The 21,437-nt window shown below is 46.1% G+C and overlaps 1 protein-coding gene and 1 long non-coding RNA gene across 3 annotated transcripts in view; both read right to left on the bottom strand.

The window, feature by feature from the left end:
• The window catches only part of CSNK1G2 (casein kinase 1 gamma 2), a 56,014-nt gene that overhangs the window by 8,902 nt on the left and 25,675 nt on the right, over window positions 1–21,437 (bottom strand). For both annotated transcript variants that reach the window (XM_081177882.1, XM_081177883.1), the window contains exons 3-10: window positions 13,705–13,745; window positions 13,332–13,401; window positions 10,137–10,285; window positions 8,358–8,592; window positions 7,292–7,377; window positions 5,150–5,234; window positions 3,124–3,272; window positions 1,860–1,943 (exon numbers count right to left, since the gene is read on the bottom strand). In XM_081177882.1, coding sequence (XP_081034008.1) covers window positions 1,860–1,943; window positions 3,124–3,272; window positions 5,150–5,234; window positions 7,292–7,377; window positions 8,358–8,592; window positions 10,137–10,285; window positions 13,332–13,401; window positions 13,705–13,745 — 899 coding nt within the window. The remainder of the gene's footprint in view (window positions 1–1,859; window positions 1,944–3,123; window positions 3,273–5,149; window positions 5,235–7,291; window positions 7,378–8,357; window positions 8,593–10,136; window positions 10,286–13,331; window positions 13,402–13,704; window positions 13,746–21,437) is intronic.
• On the bottom strand, window positions 149–1,848 carry LOC308577801. The gene is made up of 2 exons (XR_014003700.1): window positions 309–1,848; window positions 149–272 (listed from the first exon to the last, which is right to left on the bottom strand). It is a non-coding gene; the product is annotated as an uncharacterized lncRNA (long non-coding RNA).

Below are 21,437 nucleotides of genomic sequence, written 5' to 3'. Positions count from 1 at the left end.
GAAGGGAAAGGGGATCGGAGCCCCTGTGACCGAACCCTGTTGGATTCACAGCCGCTGCCGAGTTTCACTAAGCGCACACAGGGCAGGCGTGCCTCCAAATCCAGGGTTTACCAAATGTGGGTCTCTGGCTGTTTTTTTTTTTTTTGGGGGGGGACTACAAATCCCAGAATGCTTTGCTAGCAGGGTCAGGGATGATGGGAATCGTAGTCCCAGAACAGCCGAAGACCCACGTTTGGGAAACTCTTGACAAATGGCATGGCCTTCGAGAGATGCTAGGGATAGGTGTACACACACACACACACACACACACACACACCAGGTCACACTCAAAACACACATTGTGAATTCCTGCATTTCAGGGGGTTGGGCTAGATGACCCCTCGGTGTCCCTTCCAACTCTACGGTTCTCTGATTCAATGAAATGGCACAAAGATCCCCAAAGGACAGGATTTAAAGCACCATTTCCCAAACTTGGGTCCCCAACTGTTTTTGGACTACATTTCCCATCATCCCTGACCACTGGTCCTGTTAGCTAGGGATGATGAACATGTTGAGAATTCCATTCCACCTCAAGGAACAGACGTGGGATTGTTACATGTCACATGTCTGTTGACATTCCAGCACAGCTTGCTGGGAACTTCCGTTGGGCATATAGCTTTTGCTTTTCTCTCTGAGACGACATGAGAGAGAGACGACGTGTTTCTTTGTCCTGCTTTATGATTAATAAATCCGTAGTTGTAGTATGCTTCCCCAAGCCTCACACCTATCCTGTGTGCGCAGTTCGATCTGCTGATAGTGTCCCTTGGCTTTGAAGCCCGGGTTGCTGATTTACGTCGGAGGAGAAGTGATGGATCTTTGCACAGGGCCGCTGGAAGGAGACAGCCCAGCCTCCCGGCCCTCTGCATGCCACATAGCTAGGGATGTTGGGAGTTGTAGTCCAAAAACAGCTGGAAACCCAAGTTTGGGAAACCTTGTTCTAGACCAGGCATGGCTAAACTTGGCCCTCCAGCTGTTTTTTGGACTACAATTCCCATCATCCCTGACCACTGGTTCTGTTTGCTAGGGATGATGGGAGTTGTAGTCCCAAAACAGCTGGAGGGCCAAGTTTAGCCATGCCTGATCTAGACAGACCCAAGGGCTGACTCAGAATAAGGCTATGTCCCTAGCAAATCAACTCAGGGGTCAGCATGAAGAAGGTTGCAGGTTCAAAACCCCGGCATCCCAGGTTAAGTCTGTCCCTGTCCTGAAGCCCCCGAAACTTTGCTATAAGGCAGCTCCGCACCTTCCCATTGCATAAGCCCATCGTTCAACACCGTGAGGACTAGAATCTGCCTTTGTTTTTATGGAAGGAGCCACCAGCTCACCTGCTATGCGTGCAGAAGGATCAATCCTTTGCATACCCGTTGAAAGCAAGCCATTAATTCCGGTTGTTGAAAGGGAAACAGCCCTCTCTGCAGATCTGCTGCCAGTCAGTGTAGGCAGAACTAAGATCTATGGACCAACGCTTTTCCGCCACACCCAGGCAACCATCACGCTCACTCCTATTCAGGAAGGACTTTTCCTCGGACACCGAGGTGCCTCCGTCTCTTCCCACCAGGTGGCGCCAAGCCTCTGCTCCTGCCTCCGCAAGGAGCTGGTCCTCATTGTTCACCTAAGCCCCACGCAAATTTGGCAGCCTTACCCCTCTGTGATCCCCAGTCACTCCCTGTTTTGGCAGAAGTGGAGGAACTTTGCAGGCTCGCCCACAACTCACTCAGGCTCTGGCTGGCCTCCTCTCCCACCCCATCACCACCCCTCTAACTGCCCCACACCCCAATATGGACCCCTGGGGCATGGGGGGGGGAAAGAACCCCACTTACCTGCTGTTTCATGTACTGTTGAGTTTTTTCCCTGTTTGGAGCCTGGACTTGTAAATCACTCTGAATTGTGCCAATAGGGGTCGGCTGCAAAGAGGGGAGGAAAAGGAGACGGGAGCGTGAGATCGGGAACGTCGACGGTACCGCGCTCCTTTGTAAATCGCAGGCTTGGAAGGGACCCCGAGGGTCATCCAGCCCAACCCCTTGCGATGCAGAAATCTTTTTTGCCCGAGATTCGAACCCAGGACCCCAAGATTAAGAGTCTGGCTGTCTAATTGATCCAAAATATTTTCTTCTGTATCAGAGTGGGGTGGGGTGGGGGGTATTCCCAGCCGTACTTGGGAGAAATCAGGGGTTGCTGCCTTCTGCAATCCAAGCAGCTGATCTGTCACAGAGCCACAGCCCCTCCCAAATGGGTGGAGAAGTTTGGGGAAAAGGTGAATAAAGGGGGAGAGGATAGAAATTTGAGAGAGGTGTTAAGAGCTGATCGACTTTCTTTCCTTGGACATCTTGAAGCAAAGGTTCATTCGGAATTCGATAATTGCTATATTTCGGGGGGTTGGGCTAGATGACCCTTGCGGGTCCCTTCCAACTCAACAATGATCTAAAAAGAGATAAATTTCTTTTCCCTCTCTCCACCCACCCGCTTGAGATTTCTAAGAAATCAAACAACCTGCGCAGCTTCAAATCACCACTGTTTCAAAAGGTTCCAACACATATAGGCAAACTCCTGATCTCTGATCTCAGGAACCACCGTGCAAAATATGGTGGACATAATTGCCGTTTTGAAAGGCCTGCAAAGGGAGCCTTGATTCAACATGGTGTCCATCTGTGTCCAGCAAAATTTGGCGGCGATATATCCAGAGGTGTTCAAACGCAGAATGAACAACTTTACAAAATTAATAATAATAATAATAATAATAATAATAATAATAATAATAATAATAATAATAAATTTATTTATACCCCACCCTCCCCAGCCAAGGCCAGGCTCAGGGCGGCTAACAACCAATAATAAAAACAAGTTGAATGAATACAACTTAAAAACAAGATTAAAATACAACATTAAAACATTAAAATGCAGCCTCATCACAGGAGGAGAAAGGGGGAAAATATAGCTGATTTTTAAAAATCCCCCTGTGGTTTTTGAGGGTCAAGATCTGCATCTGCCTGCATTTGCTCCAGCTCTCAAAAGGAGCAAATGCGGCCCCTCAGTTCTCCAACCCAAAGCCAGCCGCTCCCCCCCCCCCAAAAAAACCCAACTCACTAAAGGCTTCCCTGCCCAGTCGTATTCATAGTCAAAAACGTAGCCGTTCCGGTCAAAGAGGTCCGTGAAGAGTTTCCTCAAGTAGTCGTAGTCCGGCTTCTCAAAGAAGTCCAGGCGGCGGACGTAGCGGAGGTACGTGGCCATCTCTTCTGCGGGAGGGGAGGGGAGGAAGGCGGAAGAGGCAGCGGTTGCCCAATGGTCAGAGCACAGGCAATCTCACCAAGGGAAACTAATCCAAAGGGTTAAACTGGATCGGCAGGGCAAACTTAGGGTTCCCAAACCTGGTTCTCCAGCCGCTTTGGTGCTACGATTCACATCATTCCTAACCTGCAAGCTAGTTCAAAAACAGCTGGAGACCCAAGTCTGGGGGAATTCTGTTGGAGGGAGAGGGGAAGCGGGAAGTCTGTGTGCTAGGTAAAGGTAAAGGGACGCCTGACCATTAGGTCCAGTCGTGACCGACTCTGGGGTTGCGGCGCTCATCTCGCTTTACTGGCCGAGGGAGCCGGCGTACAGCTTCCGGGTCATGTCGCCAGCAGGACTAAGCCGCTTCTGGCGAACCAAAGCAGCACACGGAAACGCCATTTACCTTCCCACCGGAGCACTACCTATTTATCTACTTGCACTTTGACGTGCTTTCGAACTGCTAGGTGGGCAGGAGCAGGGACCGAGCAACGGGAGCTCACCGCGTCACGGGGATTCGAACCACCGACCTTCTGATCAGCAAGTCCTAGGCTCTGTGGTTTAACCCACTGCGCTACCCGGGTCTGTTTGCTGGGTGGCGCTTAAATCAGACTTTTGCCAATGGGGTATTCCAAGCAGACTTTTACGGGGTTGCTAGGTGGCCTTCCCCCAGGGATATTCGGAGGGCTTCTCCTAACATCCCTTGCCATCAGCCATGCAGGGGCTGCGGAGAGCTTGGCGTCCGGCAACACACCTGTAGGTCATCATGGCACGTTGTGGCCACCTGGATACACCTGAGGAAGCCTTACAGAGGAACCCAAAGGCAACACCTAACACATGCACACATGCCACCCTGAAGAAGCAGGGATTTAATAATAATAATAATAATAATAATAATAATAATAATAATAACACCCCACCCTCCCCAGCCAAGGCCGGACTCAGGGTGGCTAACAACCAATAATAAAAACAAGCTGAATGAATACAACTTAAAAACAAGGTCAAAATACAACATTAAAATATTAAAATGCAGCCTCATCACAGGAGGAGAAAGGAAAAAGGAAAGAGGGGAAAGGGATCAAGTTGATTCCAAGCCAAAGGCCAGGCGGAACAACTCTGTCTTACAGGCCATGCGGAAAGAAATCAGATCCTGCAGGGCCCTGGTCTCATGAGGCAGAGCGTTCCACCAGGCCGGGGCCAGTGCTGAAAAGGCCCTGACTCTGGTTGAGGCTAATCTGACTTCCTTAGGGCCCGGGACCTCCAGAGTGTTGTCATTTGTGGACCTTAAGGTCCTCCGTGGGGCATACCGGGAGAGGCGGTCCCGTAGGTACGAGGGTCCTAGGCTGTGAAGGGCTTTAAAGGTCAAAAGCAGCACCTTAAATCTGACCCTGTACTCCACCGGGAGCCAGTGCAGCTTGAAAAGCACTGGGTGAATATGCTCCCATGGCAGCGACCCCGTAAGGAGCCTCGCTGCAGCATTCTGCACCCGCTGGAGTTTCTGGGACAGCTTCAAGGGCAGCCCCGCATAGAGCGAGTTACAGTAGTCAAGCCTGGAGGTGACCGTCGCATGGATCACTGTGGCCAGGTCGGGGCGGGAAAGGTAAGGGACCAACTGCTTGAATGGTGGTAGAGTGTTCCTGAACATGGAGGTTCTATTCAGAGGCCGGTTTTTGTGGCACGCTTGCCTCCTCCCACTTCCTCCACGACGTTACTCTAAGGAAGGTTGCAGAATCGTAGGGCTAAGAAAGGGACACACACACCCCAGGGGGTCATCCAGTCTGACCCCCTTCTACGCAGGAATCGCACCCAAGCCAGTGGTCATTCCTCCCCCCCGCCCAGTCCTTACCAGGGAAGTTTTCGCACAGCACTTCGACGGGGGTGGCCCTTTTGGTATCGCCAATCTTCTGGTATCGCTCTTTCAGCGTGTCCGCCTGCAATGAGAATTTGGGGTGGGGAATGAGAATTTGGCAAATGCTTGTTGGGGATGTGGAGGAAATAACGGTGACACGATCCACATGTGGTGGACGTGTGAAAGATTAAGATTTTTGAGGGGGAAATATACGACGAATTAAAAAAGATGATGGGGATAACCTTTACTAAAAAACCGGAGGCATTTCTATTAAGTATTTTAGACAAAGAGATTCCCAAAAATTCAAGAGTGTTATTTTTGTATGCAACTGCAGCGGCTCAAATACTCGTGGCCAAGGGATGGAAAGATCAGGAGGCTCCAAAAATAACAGATTGGCAAATCAAATTACAGGAATTTGTGGAGATGGCTCAATTGACTAGCAAACTCACGAGGAAACTCAAAGCAAAAATTTGCGGAAAAATGGGATGGTTATAGAAGATATGTTCAAAAATACAATAATAGTTTTGACTCCGTGCTAGCATTCGAGCGACAGAGGAAGTAAAAGGAGGTGGATAACAATTAAGGATTTATTATGTTTTCTGAATGTATTGGAAAATTTATATAGAAAGGTCTATTGTTTTGTGTACAATCAATTGTAAGATAAAACATATACGAAGGGACTTGACAGGAAGTCAAAATTGAAGAAAATATTTTGGAGGAAAATATTTTCATTATCATCATTATTTGTGTGTGTGTGTTTTGTATAGGATGTTTGGGAGGAAATAAGACGGTAAATAACAAACAAAATGTATGATGTATGTAATTTTTATTTCTCAACTGTATTTTGTGGTAGTATGGTTGTAATGATTTTTGTAATATAAAATCATTCAATAAAAAATATTTTTAAAAAAGAGAAGAGAGAATTTGGGGTGGGAGGGAGGGAGAAAGGAACACGTCTATGAGGTCCCCCAAATCACGTCCCATGGGAATGTGACATTCGAGGGGTGGGTAATTGCCCCCAGCTACGAAGATCTACCTGTCGGCAAGGCTGTTCCCCCCTCTTCAGGCATTGGTTGAGTTGCTGTGACCTCACAGAACGTTCAGCCAATGCTCTGCTTGCTGAAGGGATGGAACCGGCAGTCCTCTAATCTGTAGGCACCTTGAAGGCTTTGGGCACGTCAACTTTGGAACTCCCTGCCTCTTGATGTCACTGTACGCGTCTCAGCTCCTTGTCTTGCTTAGGGAACCCTACCTGGAAAGCTGCAGGCTAGTTTTTACCTGTTTTCAGTCTATCTATCGTTATTTTAACTTTCTGAAGGGTTTAAATTATTGTTGTTAATTTTTCTTGTTGATGATCTTGTTTTATCTTTTTCTGTAAACTGTTTGTGTAGGGTTTAAAAAACAAAACAAAACACCAATCGGGTATATGTTGAAACACTTTGAATAATTGTTGTTACAGATAATGGTCAGATAGGAAGGTTTCTCATCTTCCTTTTATCTGTTTTTCTGTTCTTTCAGTTATTTTTTTCCTCTTTCTCTTTCTTTATATAACTGTTTTGGGAGGATCTGTTTTATATTTTCTTTCTCTTTATTCTTCTCCTCTTTTTTTGGGATGTAACACTTTTTATTACCCTTTTATATAAACGTGTTCGGATTTTAATGCTCAGTATGTTACAAACCTCCAATAATTTATTTTTCTAAGTGGGTGAGCTGCCAAGGGATAAGTGAAGGCAGAACTGGTCCATGTGTGTGTGGGTAAAAAAGGTAAAGGACCTCTGGACGGTTATGTCTAGCCGAAGGCGACTCTGGGATTGCAGTGCTAATCTCGCTTTCAGGCCGAGGGAGCCGGCATTTGTCCGCAGACAGCTTCCTGGGTCATGTGGCCAGCAGGACTAAACCGCTTCTGGCGCAATGATGGAAACCAGGGCGCATGGAAACGCCGTTTACCTTCCCGCTGGAGCGGTATCTATTTATCTACTTGTATTGGCATGCTTTCGAATTGCTAGGTTGGCAGGAGCAGGGGAGCAACGGGAGCTCACCCCGTCACGGGGATTCGAACCGCCAACCTTCCGATTGGCAAGCCCAAGAGGCTCAGTGGCGGTTGAGAAAAAGCTTTTCCATTTCCACAGCGAAACTCACCTTCAGGCCCTGCCAGGGCAGGCTCCCCCGGAGGAAGTACATGAACATATGACCTAAGGCCTCCAGGTCGTCCCTGCGACTTTGTTCTGTGCAAGAGACAACAGAGGACATTTTCAGTTACGGCTTGGTCATCATTTCAGAAACTTCTTTTCTTTTTAAAACCCAAAGAACAAAAGAAGATTGGAGGATGAAACTGATGCACTATGCGGAATTAGATAAATTAACAGGAAGAATGCAAAATCTGCGGGATCAGAGATTCCCAGAAGACTGGTATAAATTTACGGATTATTTGGAAAGTAATTGTGATGATCAGATTACGCTTGTAGGTTTGCGAGAAGTTTTGTAAGGTGGACTATTTGAAATATTGCAAGGAAAAAGGTAACGAGGGGGACTGTTAGTTAAGATAATTAAAGGCAATAGGAATTTAAGAAATGCAGAATAAGTGATAAGAATGGAGGCCCATCAGAGGGGCTGATGGAAGTCCAAACAGATTGTATAAGAAATGAAGTTTTGCTGTATGAATGATAATTAATATGTAAAAATTAATAAAAAAATATTTTAAAACAATTAAATAAAACCCAAAGAACAACACGGAATATAGTGGTACCTCGGGTTAAGAACTTAATTCGTTCCGGAGATCCGTTCTTAACCTGAAACTGTTCTTAACCTGAAGCACCACTTTAGCTAATGGGGCCTCCCGCTGCCACCGGAGCACGATTTCTGTTCTCATCCTGAAGCAAAGTTCTTAACCTGAGGAACTATTTCTGGGTTAGCAGAGTCTGTAACCTGAAGCGTATGTAAGCTGAGGTACCACTGCATCTTTACACTGGCTGCCTGGGCTTCCCTCCACACACACCCCTTTTAAAATAACAGTTTCTGTGTCCAGCACGGATGCAGCGATTCAGAGATGCATAGATCTCTCTCTCTCTCATTCATGTTCTCTCTGCAACATTCTCTCTCTCTCTTTCTGTCTCTGCCACACATACCCAATCTACTTTTCCTTGCCCCCACCTTGCCCCCCACAGCTCCCCCTCCCCATTCCAAGGGGCTGCCTCCTCCTGCTCACCTTTCCCCAGGTGCGTGTTGATGCTCATGTACCGCGCGGTGCCGGTCAGGCTCTTGTGCTCTCGGTACGGGATGTGCTTTTTGGTCTCGGGGTCGATGAACTCTTTGGCCAGGCCGAAGTCAATGATGTGGATGACGTGTTGGCGCTTGCTGCCGGGCCGCCCCACCAGGAAGTTCTCCGGCTTGACGTCTCTGTAGATCAGGCTTTTGGTGTGGACGTACTCCATGCGGGTGATCTGCCGAAAGAAAAATCGCCAGAGCCTCTGTGCCATGTGCAAAGTAGCACTTGAGGGCCTGTGTCCTGGAAAACTGGGGCTTCTTGTAGGTTTGTGCATTTCCCCCCAGTTATATTTTATTAAATGTCCAAAAGCTTCACATTTTTTGTCAACCTCTCCTCCTGTTTTCCTTGGTGTACTTTAGGGGTCATCAACCTTTTTCAGCCATGGGCCGGTCCACTGTCCCTCAGACCATGTGGTGGGCCGGACTATTTTTTTTTTTTTGGGGGGGGGGGTTGAACAAATTCCTATGCCCCACAAAATAACCCAGAGATGCATTTTAAATAAAAGCACACATTCTACTCATGCAAAAACACGCTGATTCCTGGACTGTCCGTGGGCCGGATTGAGAAGGCGATTGGGCCGGATCTGGCCCCCGGGCCTCAGGTTGCCTACCCCGGTATACTTCATCTCTCCCATCTTCTAACTCCCATATCATAAAAACAATTCAATAACCTCCAACTCTTTCTGTTGCTTATATCTCATGTCCGAAAAAGGATTCCATTCTTCCACCTGTATGCATTTTCATGGGGAGGCAAATCTGTTGTTTTTTAGACTGGGCAACACCCCAGGGGTCGCATGTCTGCAACGGCTCCCCATTTGCAGACTCCTTTGCATGAGAGCCAAAGAGTGGCAACAGGAAAATGGGGCCTTCTCTGCAGTGGCTCCCCATTGGTGGAATGCCCTCCCCGGGAAGGCTCACCTGGCACCTTCATTAGACATCTAAACTTAAGATGAACTTACCATGTCTGGTTTCAATGGGTTTTTCAAATGCTTAACTCAGTCTTTTGCTTTTTTAGGTAAGTTTATTAAAATACCAACAAAGGGTAAGATCAGTGTTGTTCACAATACAGTGATACCTCGGGTTACATACGCTTCAGGTTACAGACTCCGCTAACCCAGAAATAGTACCTCGGATTAAGAACTTTGCTTCAGGATGAGAAGAGAAATCGCGTGGCGGCGGCGGCAGCGGGAGGCCCCATTAGCTAAAGTGGTGCTTCAGGTTAAGAACAGTTTCAGGTTAAGAACGGACCTCCAGAACGAATTAAGTTCTTAACCTGAGGTACCACTGTACTGAGAGATGCTAGTGAGGTTGTAGATGGATGTGAAACGCCGGCACCCTGCCTACAACTTCATTAACTTCCATATACAACTTCACTAGCATCTCTCAGTATTGTGAACAACACCGAACTTACCCTTTGTTGGTATCTTCATGAACTTACCTAAAAAGATAAAGAAAACAAAAGACTGAATTAAGCCTTTGAAAAATCCATTGAAACCAGACACGGTAAGTTCATCTTAAGTCTCTGTGGCTTTACACAAGGTTTTGTATTTTTCTCAGAAGATTGATAAAGAATGTATCATTATTTCGGTAATTATTGTATGTATATTAGTCGCCAACGTGTTCCATGCGTCGTACTACTTCCTCTACAGAGTTGGCAAGGGCATCGGGGGTGTGTGTTGCACAGGGTCATTCCAAAAAAGGGGGCGTGTTGCCTGCTCACCAGCTGGATGGCGATCATAAGGACCGTCTTGAGGGTGAAGGTCCGGTCGCAGAGGTCAAAGAGGTCCTCCAGGCTGGGCCCCAACAGCTCCAGGACCATCGCGTTGTACTTCCCGCAGGGCCCAAAGTAATAGACCTGAGGTATCCCTTCTGTGGAGAAGAGGGGGAGTCAGCTCAGAGGACAACTCTAGAGCTTCTCAAACGAATACCGCAAAGTGGAGTCAGGGACAATTTCGCTTCAGTGCAAGATTGGTTGGATTTCCAGGATGCTCCTCGTGGCTGAGAACTTTCTGGGTTTTTGGTGTTTTTTTTAAATTGCATTTTAACCTGTATTTTAATTTCTTTTCTTATTATGTTTTTACTGAAATTTTATTGATGTTAGCTGCCCTGAGCCTGGCTCTGGCCGGGGAGGGCAGGGTATAAATAAAATTTATTATTATTACTACTACAATGCAGGCTTCCTCGTGAGTAGCGTCTAAAATCCACATTTTGCACCTGGCTATCGGCCACCAGGTGAAGAGGCCTGGGTGCCAGGATGGGGATCCTCGGATCGGCACTGTTTTCAAACACCAACACCCCCTCCTGTAGAATTCTCTCCAATATATTTTATCTGCACAATCGGAATGAATTTCAGGAACCAAAAGGCTTTTTCTGTTCAGCCCGAGCAGAAGCAGTGAACGACATTATAGTGAATTGTTGTTGCTTTTCTTCACTTCCCCCACTGCACTTCTCATGGTTGTGAATTATACCCCTACGTTATGAATGGTCTGAGTCACCATTATGAAAAGGAGGTCAGAATAGGCCAATAGAGATGTGGACTGTCTTTGGATCAAGTGACTTTCCTTCTTTTAAATTCTCAGAGCTCTTAACCTGGCCCAAGGTTGTCCTCTGAACTAGCCAGATATTTAACTGAGAATCCATCACAGTCAGTCCACCATTTGGAAAATAAGACTTTAGAGCCATCTTGACCAAAAGGGGCATTCTCTTTTGGCGACTGTAACCCTGGCTCAATGAGATGTTTGGCACCAAGCTTATTATATATCTGAGTTTATAACGCTGCCTAGATTCAGCCCCCAAGACCATGATGTAAAAAGAATGGGCTTTTAAGTCCCATTTTACAAGTTAAATAGTAATCTCACTAACAATTGAGTCCCGTTATCTCAGTGTGTTCCCCAAGTGCTGTTGTGAAAAGGTCAAGGGCTATCAACACACAGCTTCATTTTTATTGACTTCTTTTATTTGTATTGACTTCTTTCATTTTTACTTACATCTTCTACCTAACAGTATTCACCCACCGCTGGCTGTAACAAAACCTGAGCAGTTTCGTAAGGAGCAATAAGATTATCGACAGAAAGGGAGTAAAAAGTAGGCTTTGAGCTTTAAGAGATCATTAAAATTAGCAGCAGAATTAACGAGAGATTGAAACATGTCAACGTCTGACATGGGTCTGGGTTGACTTGCCTAAGCAAACGTATTTTCGGGAGGAACTGAATTCAGGGAACGTCCCTGCCTGGCGTCGACAGGAAGAAGAAGAGCAGCAGAGAGACTGTCAATATTATTAACGCTTAATAAATGCCTTGGAAGGTAGGCCAGCCCGACTGTCGCCCGTCCTGCGGACGGGGAAGGTGAAGGCTGAGAAAAAGAGCAAGGTGGCAGCACAGCTTACGTCAAAAAATCAACACTGGGGGGGGGGCGGGGAAGTAACCCCATCGTCTTTTAGTTTCGATCTTCTCCAGGGTCACCCTGAAAACACCTGTCTCAAATCTTTACAGCTGTTCCGGAGGCTGTGTTGCAATATATATATATATAAATAATAATAATAAATTTTATTTATATCCCGCCCTCCCCAGCCGAAGCTGGGCTCAGGGCGGCTAACAACAATAAAACAGTACAAAAGTACAGCACAAACAACACTCTAAAATCATTCATTATAAAATTAATTAATTCAAGCCACTGGCAACCATTGGGCCAGAGCTCCGCGAAGATTGCCGAGGGAGGGAGTCAGGCTGTGCCCTGGCCAAAGGCCTGGTGGAACAGCTCTGTCTTGCAGGCCCTGCAGAAAGATGTCAAGTCCCGCAGGGCCCTAGTCTCTTGGGACAAGAGTGTTCCATATAAAACAAGGGATGCGGGTGGCGCTTTGGGTTAATCCACAGAGCCTAGGACTTGCCAATCAGAAGGCTGGTGGTTCGAATCACCGCGACGGGGTGAGCTCCCGTCGCTCGGTCCCTGCTCCTGCCCACCTAGCAGTTCGAAAGCACCTCAAAGTGAAGTAGATAAATAGGTACCACTCCGGCGGAAAGGTAAACGGCATTTCCATGTGCTGCTCTGGTTCGCCACAAGCGGCTTAGTCATGCTGGCCACATGACCCGGAAGCTGTACACCGGCTCCCTCGGCCAATAAAGCGAGATGAGCACCGCAACCCCAGAGTCGGTCACGACTGGACCTAATGGTCAGGGGTCCCTTTACCTTTATATATATATAACAAATGTTCATAAATGTACCAAGCAAACATGTACATAAATATATAAACCATATGTCTGAAGCAGCACAGGAAAACAGCCCTGAAACCATTTTGACTCCCAAACTGACCAGGTGAGTTCTCTGCAAGGTCAAAGGAAAATGGAAAAGCCTCCCCGTTGTCTTTTCCTTCACATATCCTGCCTTAAGGGTATGTCTGTGTATGAATAGGGTGAGCCTATGACCTGGCTCAGGAACTAAGTATTTGTCATTACAAAAGACTGGCCAGGCTGCCCAGGGTATCCAATCAAGTGAGCATTAACAGGTAACCTGCCAGACAGGTGGTAAACAATGCACTCAGATTTCTGCTGTAGACCGCCCTTTCTGTGATGTATGTATGATGTATCTGGGGGTGGTCTTGGACTCCAGGGCGGGCAATTTAAAATGTCTATATAAGGGCGGGCACACCTTTGTTCTGGGTCCTCCTCCTTCTCCTGCGTGTGAAGGGGGCACCCTCTTGCAATAGTTCAATAAAGACCAGGCTTACGAGCTGCTTTGCTTCTCAATATTCTCTGGTTGGCCTCTGTTCTCTGTCCGACTGATGGAGAACCTGCAAAGGACTCTATAAGGGCTCTTGTGTCCACCATAAGGGAACCAGGGCAGATTTTCGTTTATGACGGCTTCTTCCGAAGCCCCTCTGGGGAGTGAGGAGTGCAAGACCGGCCAGCCCGCTACCCACCTGCATTTCCCAGCTGTTTGTAGAACCTGTATTCCAGGTGGAGCTGAGGAGCTCTGGACTTGATGGGTTCCTGGAGAGAGGAAGAGAGAATGGAGAGCTGCAAAAATCCCTTTATTTTCCGGCGCAACATCAGAGTCTGCCAGTGGCTCATTTAGTTCAGCTTCCCGTTCTCACAGTGGCCAACCAGATAATAATAATAATAATAATAATAATAATAATAATAATAATAAATAAATAAATAAATAAATAAATAAATAATATATTTTGAAAAACAATGGTCCCTCCCTAAAGATGATGGGGAGAAAGAAGAGACAGACCCGTTTAAAAACAAGACAAACCCAGAGAACCAACCTATTATCGGAAGATCACTTACCAACTTGATCGCTACATATTCGTTCGTATAGAGGTTCTTCCCTATAAGAAAGGTTTTTTTAAAAAAGAAGAAGAAAAGAATTTAGTCAAAAAAAGAGACAATTACACACACACACGCAAATCCTAATTTAGGATCTCCACACTAGAAAATTCCATGACAGTTAATCCCAGAAATTTTTGGGTGAAAAAATTCCCGCATTTCAGAGGGTTGGACTAGATGACTCTAGAGTCCCCTCTTCTGACTCCATTATTCTTTGTGAGAGACCGATGTCTGCAAAAGATGGTATAAGCCCACTTGCGAATGCTTTTTTAAAAAGGGAATTTACAATTTAAGTATCACTGTCTGTTGTGATTACAGTGGTACCTCTGGTTGTGAATGAGATCCGTTCCAGAGGCCCGTTCGCAACATGAAAGAGCGCAACTGACAGCAGCGCGTCTGCGCACACGGGTTGCAATTCGCCGCTTCTGCGCATGCGCGTGACGTCATTTTGTGCTTCTGTGCATGAGTGAGCAGTGAAACCCGGAAGTAACCCTTTCCAGTACTTCCGGGTCACCGCGGGACGCAACCTGAAAGAACGTAACATGAGGTATGACTGTTTAATATTCTGTCCACAAATACAGTCATACCTCGGATTACAGACGCTTCAGGTTGCGTTTTTTTGGGTTACGGACCGCCGAAACCAGGAAGTACTGGAATGGGTTACTTCCAGGTTTCGGCGGTCGCGCATGTGCAGAAGTGCTAAATTGCACTTTGCGCATGTGCCAAAGCACTGAATCACACTTTGCGCGTGCGCAGAAGCACCGAATCGCAACCCGTGCATGTGCAGATGTGGGTTGCGAATTCTGCGGGTTGCGAACGTGCATCCCGCACGGATCATGTTCGCAACCTGAGCATCCACTGTACTGCGCTCCTCCCCCACTTTTTTCACATCCAATAAATCAAAAGTGTTCTCTTCCAAACCATGGTCATCAGGTACTAATGGTAGAACCATTATCTCTCTCTCTCTCTTTTAAAGGAATGAAAAGCCTATTGTACGATAAGGGTGTTGCCGTGCATGTACAGAGTGCCTCTCCCCTTCCGGTTCTGAGGAAGTTTTATTATTATTATTACCATATTTTTTTCCATGTATAAGACACCCACTATTTTTGGAGCCCAAAATTAAGCAATAATTAATTGCAACATTCTGTGTATAATACGACCCACAATTTTAAACTTAAAAAATTGGGGGGGGGGAGAAATATAGTCTTATACACGGAAAAATACAGTATTTCACAAACAAGCAGCTTACGAAGGAAGACAAAACAATAAAACCATCGATAAAACACAACGAACAAAAATAATTCGAAACGTTCAAGAAATTAAAATGGGCAAAAAAACCCAAAACAGATTAAAATTCAAAGCAGCATTCTAAAGTATCTGGCGGGCTGGAATTTGTTCTGTTTGTTGTGTTATGTTTCTTGCCCTAGCGAGCAGCTCTGTTGCTTAGAGCATGGTGCTGATAAATGCCAAAGTCGCAGGTTCGATCCCTGTCAGGGACAGCTGCGTATTCCTGTATTGCACCTCTTGCTAATTACATACAAATTAGCTGATATAATGATTAACTTTTAATAATTTAGTACAACTTTTAACCAAGTTTGGTACACAGTCTATCAAGTGTGAACGATTCGTGAAACGGGCCTTTTTTCTTTTATTTATTTTTTGCTGGCTTTTAATAACCAGGAACGCCAGGATTATCCTACAGTTAATAATTTGTTCGTCACTGAATCACAGAATTGTAGAACTGGAAAGGGAACCCCAGAGTCATCTAGTCTAACCCCCTGAAATACAGCAATCACATCTAATCACAGAAGGTGGTGGCTATTCTCAAATGCATTTGAAAATAAGCTAAGAAGGAAGATTTTCAAAGGCAGATCCTAAAGGCAGTTGAAAAATTAGCCCATCATCTGCACAGAGGCATCCTATTAAAAAATGTGCAAATTTAATTGAATTGATACTTAAATATACGACTTATCAATAAGTAAAACATACCATGCAAGGGTTGTGCCCAACTAAATCCTGCTCAGGGCAGATCCATTGAAACTGGGTGGGTGTGACTCAACTCTGGTCCAATGGGTCTACTTATGAGCAGGACAACCCATAATTTGCAGCATCACCAAAAATAACCTCATGGAAGTTTATGGGAAAAGATCTTTCATCATAATGTTTATCGACACTTAACCATCATTCCAAAAATAAGATAGGTGGTTGAAAATTAAAGCTTTTCAGGGCTGAAGCCTCGTAGCCCAAGCTTGATCGCTGAGACTACCTGCAGGAGCGTCGTTGGATCATTCCCAGGGTTGTTGAGGTTCATTTGACAACAAGGAACCCGAGCTTTTAGTGTTATCAGCCCAGCCCTGCGGAACTCTCTGCCACTTGAGATTCAACACCTGCTGAAAACCTTTCTATTCTGCCAGGCCTATGTAGGCAGTTAAGAATACATCTTTTCCACGATGGTTAAATGGTGTTCTAGGTGGAACTGATGCATGTTTTAACCGTTGTGTTTTTTGTTTTTTGTATGCTTTTACTGTATTTTTGTTGTAAACTGCTTTTTTATGAAAAAGAAAGTATAAGTATTTTCATAGAAATAATCTTTTCAAGATCATAAAAAGTGCAACACGTTCTCCTGATATTCTTAATTCTTTTTTTTAAAAAAAAAGGTTTCCAGTTACTAAATCCAGTTGACATATTTATTCACATTCTGCACCAAGAATACATTAGCGTCATCATATTCAATCGCCTTCAAAATTTCCTAATTATATCCAGGTTTTTCTTTTCTTGTTCTTCTTCCGCACCTCAGATTACATAATCCTTGCAAGAGGTAAAGGGTGTGATTGATAACCTCTGTTTCATTTGCCCTGTGGCATAATTGCCTTAAAAGTAACTCGTCAGACGCATTGAGTGTTCTGCCTGAAAAAACTCTTGACATCATGGAATAGTTTACAATATTTGGTTGTCTTCAAACAAAACGGGCATCTAAGGAACTGGTATGCCAGCCCTGCAACCCATAATTGCTTTTCCCCAAACCAAAATTCTTCTCCTTCGCCCAATGTGCACCCAATTCAGTTATTTAAATAGTTTCCTCCCACCAAGGAAAGCTCCCAAAGTAGATTAGAGACCACTTAAAAGAGGAGAGAGAGAAACAGATCTTGCCTTTTGGGCTTACAATCTAAAAGTACACAGCATGAAAGGAAAATGGTTTTGGCAGGAGGAGGAAAGAAGCAAACGCGGGATTAAGTTATTTGGCAATTTTAACACAAGCCGTGAGCAGCAGTGAGCAACTATTTTGCAGCATCAATTTTGCGGGGGGCGGGCGGGCGTCTGTGAAATCCCTTAAACAGAGCTGAGCAAAGCCCAGCAGAACAACCCCTAGACTTAGGAAAAAGAAGCGTGGGAATTTGAAAACATTCCGGTTTAACCCAGGCATTTGGTGGCGGAAGAAAGCCTCTTCCTGGAAACCCCCAAGATCATCCGAGGGGAAAAGGCTTTTCACTGCAACCTGATTTTGGAATGTTTGCAGGTGGCAATCGGCTTTTGCAATGTTTTGAGCGTTTTTCGCTTTTATACGGCGTATCCGCTTGCCCCAGTTGGGGAGGCAAAGCACAATCTAAATCCCATGAACGATAATAACATGTTGTGCTGGGTCCGGGGGTAACCCGAGAATCACAGTCCAGGTCTGGTCCAGAATCCGAAGGTCCTGCTGGGAGTCAGTCCGACAGGGACAATAATAATAATAATAATATCTTTATTGTCATTGCCCCCTCTTGGGGACAACGAAATTACTTGGCTGCTCCATCCACCCAGGTAGGGCACTCCACACAAAATCAAAACAACTATAAAAACACTAATTAAACAATACAGTATAATACAGCAAGGAAGATTAGATGACTTTCAAAGTCCGGGCTTCCCATTCAGGGCCGAGATCGCTCTGGAGAAGAAGCTGTTCTTAAGAAGACTCGTTCTTGTCTTCATCGTCCTGTATCTCCGTCCCGACGGCAAGAGCTCGAAGAGACAGTGACCAGGATGCGATGGATCTTTTACTATGTCCAGTGCCTCTTGTGGCATAAATCTGCTCTAAGGTGGAGAGTGGGCAGCCATCAATGCTCTCTGCTGCCTTAACAACCCTGCACAACCCCATCCTGTCCCGGGTAGTACAGCTTCCGTACCACACACAGAAGCCATAAGTGAGCACGCTCTCAATGGCACAGTGATAGAAGGCAAGCAGCAGACATGACAAGGCAAGACATGAGGCAAGAAACCAGGCAAGGACAGGTACAGGATCTAGAATACAGCAATGTTGCTCCCGCAACCTGGGGCAGGGTCCGACAGCCTTTTATCTTTGTTGGGGTAGCGGCCGGTCCTGATCCCCTGGTGACTCACCTCCCTGTCTCGCCCGAAGGCGAGCCCTCCTCCTGCGAGTACTCAGGTCTCTCCTTCTCTCAGACCTGAGTCTCTGCAGCTCGGGAGACGTCGGTGGGTGACTAGACCCAGGGGCCGCCTCAGCCTCCCCTGACCCAACTGGTAGTGGAGCAGCTGTAAGTGATGGCCCAGCTGAAGGCAACGAGGTCATCCCCGCATCTGGAGCCAGGGCAGGCTCAGGCCCCGGACTCGGCCCAGCTGGGGTTTGTTGCAGGGGAACCTGTGCAGACTGGGACTCTTCAGGATCAGGCCCCAGACTTGGTTCAGATGATGCCTGAGGCAAAGGATCCGGTGCGGACTGAGACTCCTCTGGCTCCGAGTCCCAGCCCAAGTCCCAGGCCCTCACACATGTCCTCCCTCCCCAAGAGGTTCAGAGGGTGGCAACACAAAAGCGGGGCCTTTTTGGTGGTGGCTCCCTGTCTGTGGGATGCTCTCCCCAGAGAGGCTTGCCTGGAGCCTTCATTACATGTCTTCAGGTGCCAAGCAAAAGCAGTCCTTTTTGGCCTTTGCTTAAACTATGGCCTGTTACAGCTGGGGGGGGGGTAGTGGTAGGGCTGGGTGATATCTGGTTTTCAACATTGCGATATATCACCAGCTAAACATTGCGATAGACCGATATACTGATATATCACAATGTCTGAAATAAGGATGGAGCTACGTAGAGGCATTGGCTGGCTTCACAGTTTTTCCCACATTGTGGTTTTTACATAGCGCGCGCACACACACACACACACACACACACATATATCATGATTCCATCGTAAGTGTTTTTAATATACACCGTCCTGGGATTTTGTTATATATATAAAGGTTGATATATAAATCAAATAAATTATAATAAGTTATTAAAGGAGATTCATGTCAAGGAGAAAAGTAACTATACAACCTTTAGACATCTGAAAGCAGCCCTGTATAGGGAAGTTTTGCAATGTTTTATTATGTTTTTATAGATGTTGGAAGCCGCCCAGAATGGCTGGGGCAACACATTCAGATGGGTGGGGTATAAAAAATATCATCATCCAATATTATTGTTATTATTATTACTATACCACTCTTCATCAAAAGACCTCAGGGTGGTGTACAAACATCAAAAACACATTTTACTGAGCATAGTAATCAAAACATGAAGCAAAGCATAGGAATAGACAGCACGGCATATTTTTAAAGATTAAAAAAAGATAATATATGCACAGTGCAACAAAAAGGAGTCTCCAAGCAGTTTACGCCACTTAAAAAATAAAGTAAAATTAAGAAAATACTTATTAGGCAATTGAAGCTTTTAGGGAAGCTTTGAATGTTTAATAGATTATTGTATTTTAATATTCTGTTGGAAGCCGCCCAGAGTGGCTGGGGTATAAATATATTATTATTATTATTATTATTATTATTATTATTATTATTATTATTATTATTATTATTGATATAAAGGTAAAGGGACCCCTGACCATTAGGTCCAGTCGTGGCCGACTCTGGGGTTGCGGCGCTCATCTCGCTTTACTGGCCAAGGGAGCTGGCGTACATCTTCCGGGTCATGTGGCCAGCAGGACTGAGCCGCTTCTGGTGAACCAGAGCAGCGCACGGAAACGCCGTTTACCTTCCCGCCAGAGCGGTACCTATTTATCTACTTGCACTTTGACGTGCTTTCGAACTGCTAGGTTGGCAGGAGCTGGGACCGAGCAACGGGAGCTTACTCAGTCGCGGGGATTCGAACCGCCGACCTTCTGATTGGCAAGCCCTAGGCTCTGTGGTTTAACCCACAGCGCCACCCGCGTCCCTTATTATTGATATACCATGCAATAAATAAGTATACAAATCGTTTTTCAGGGTTACAAAAAGAACTGCATAATTACAATTTTTTAATTTAAAAAAATCCACGTTTTAAAGGAGCGAAACTGATTAATTAATTAGAGGAGCAACAGCTCAGGAACAGCAACTCACACAGAGACGCTCCGCTTAGCCTCCTCTGCTAGAGAGCGGAAGGCTTTGCATGGTCAACAGATGCTTCTCAATGTGTTCAGGGGTGGGGGACAAATTTCCAATTCTCCGCTGGCCCCACGGAAAGCTGGCAGCCTGTCCCTTCCCAAGCAGAGGGCAAGGAATGCTATGAGGTCACGGTGAAACAGCCGAACGTTCCTCTGCTGTCCCCCTCAAAACAATTTGTCCTTGTGGCTTTCGTACGTGCAAATCTTCCCCCCTCCTCTCTCGCACCTGCTCCCGGGCATCAGCTCTTTGCATCCCTCCTGACCTTTCCTGTTCCAGAGGCGTTCCAAGCATTTAATTTAAAAAATAAAAATAAAGGAAATGAAAGAATACGGACCTCGAGGGTCCGATTTCAAGGGCGTCCGGCGGAGGGAAGCTTTTGCGCTGGGGCTCATCACTGCCGCCAAGCGGCAATATGACATGTGCCCCCCGCTTTCTCCGGAAAGAAATTCCCACGGGGCAAAATAACTTTGCCTGCTCGCCCATCCCAATCCGCCCCATAAAACAGCCACAGAACCTCTCTGTGTTGCAAAGGATTCTGGGGCACCCGCCAGTTCTGCCCCTTCCTGGGGGAAAACGGATTTCGGGCGCTCGGCATGGAGGTTTTGGTGGTGGTGGTGGACTACAACTCCCATTGTCCTTTGCTATTTCCCGCACTGCCCGGTGGGAGCTGTAGTCCAGCAGTGCTGGGAGGGGGCCACCTTGTTTGCCGCCTGGGCGCTTCCAAGCTGGACTGCTGCAATGCTCTGCCCGTGGGGCCGCCCTTGGAGACAGCCTGGAAACGACCACCGGAGGAGGAGAAAGCAGGTTTTCAAAAAATAATAATAATGGGTGTGGGTGTGTGTTTATAAATAAATAGGACAAAAATATGGTGCCCGCACTGTTAGAAACTCAAATCTATAGGCCGGGCAATATAGAAAGGAGGTATGCAAATTAAAAGGGAAGTGAAATTAAAAGTACAGGGGTCATAGCCTGTATTTGCAACATGCATGATGCCGTCCGTTTGCATAAAGTTTGTTTTGCACAGGGAAAGCAACTATGCTTTCTAAAATATATATATTTTACCATTGGACTGTGGAGAGTGTATTAACTTATGGTCTGTGCGTGTGGTTTGGGAGCTGCACGGCCAGGGGAAAAACAATGCTTTCCAGGGTTGTAAAGACTGCGGAGAGAATAATTGGGTGCACTCTTCCCACCTTGGATCAAATCTACGCTTCCAGGTGCCATAAGAAAGCTGCAGAGATAGCGCAGGATAGTGTGCACCCCGGAAATGATCTCTTTCAGCTTCTGCCTTCTGG

This window comes from Podarcis bocagei, assembly GCF_964188305.1.
Source record: "Podarcis bocagei genome assembly, chromosome: 18".
NCBI lineage: Eukaryota > Metazoa > Chordata > Lepidosauria > Squamata > Lacertidae > Podarcis > Podarcis bocagei.
Note: the sequence above shows the minus strand (reverse complement) of the source record. Positions and strands in the feature narration are given on the sequence as shown.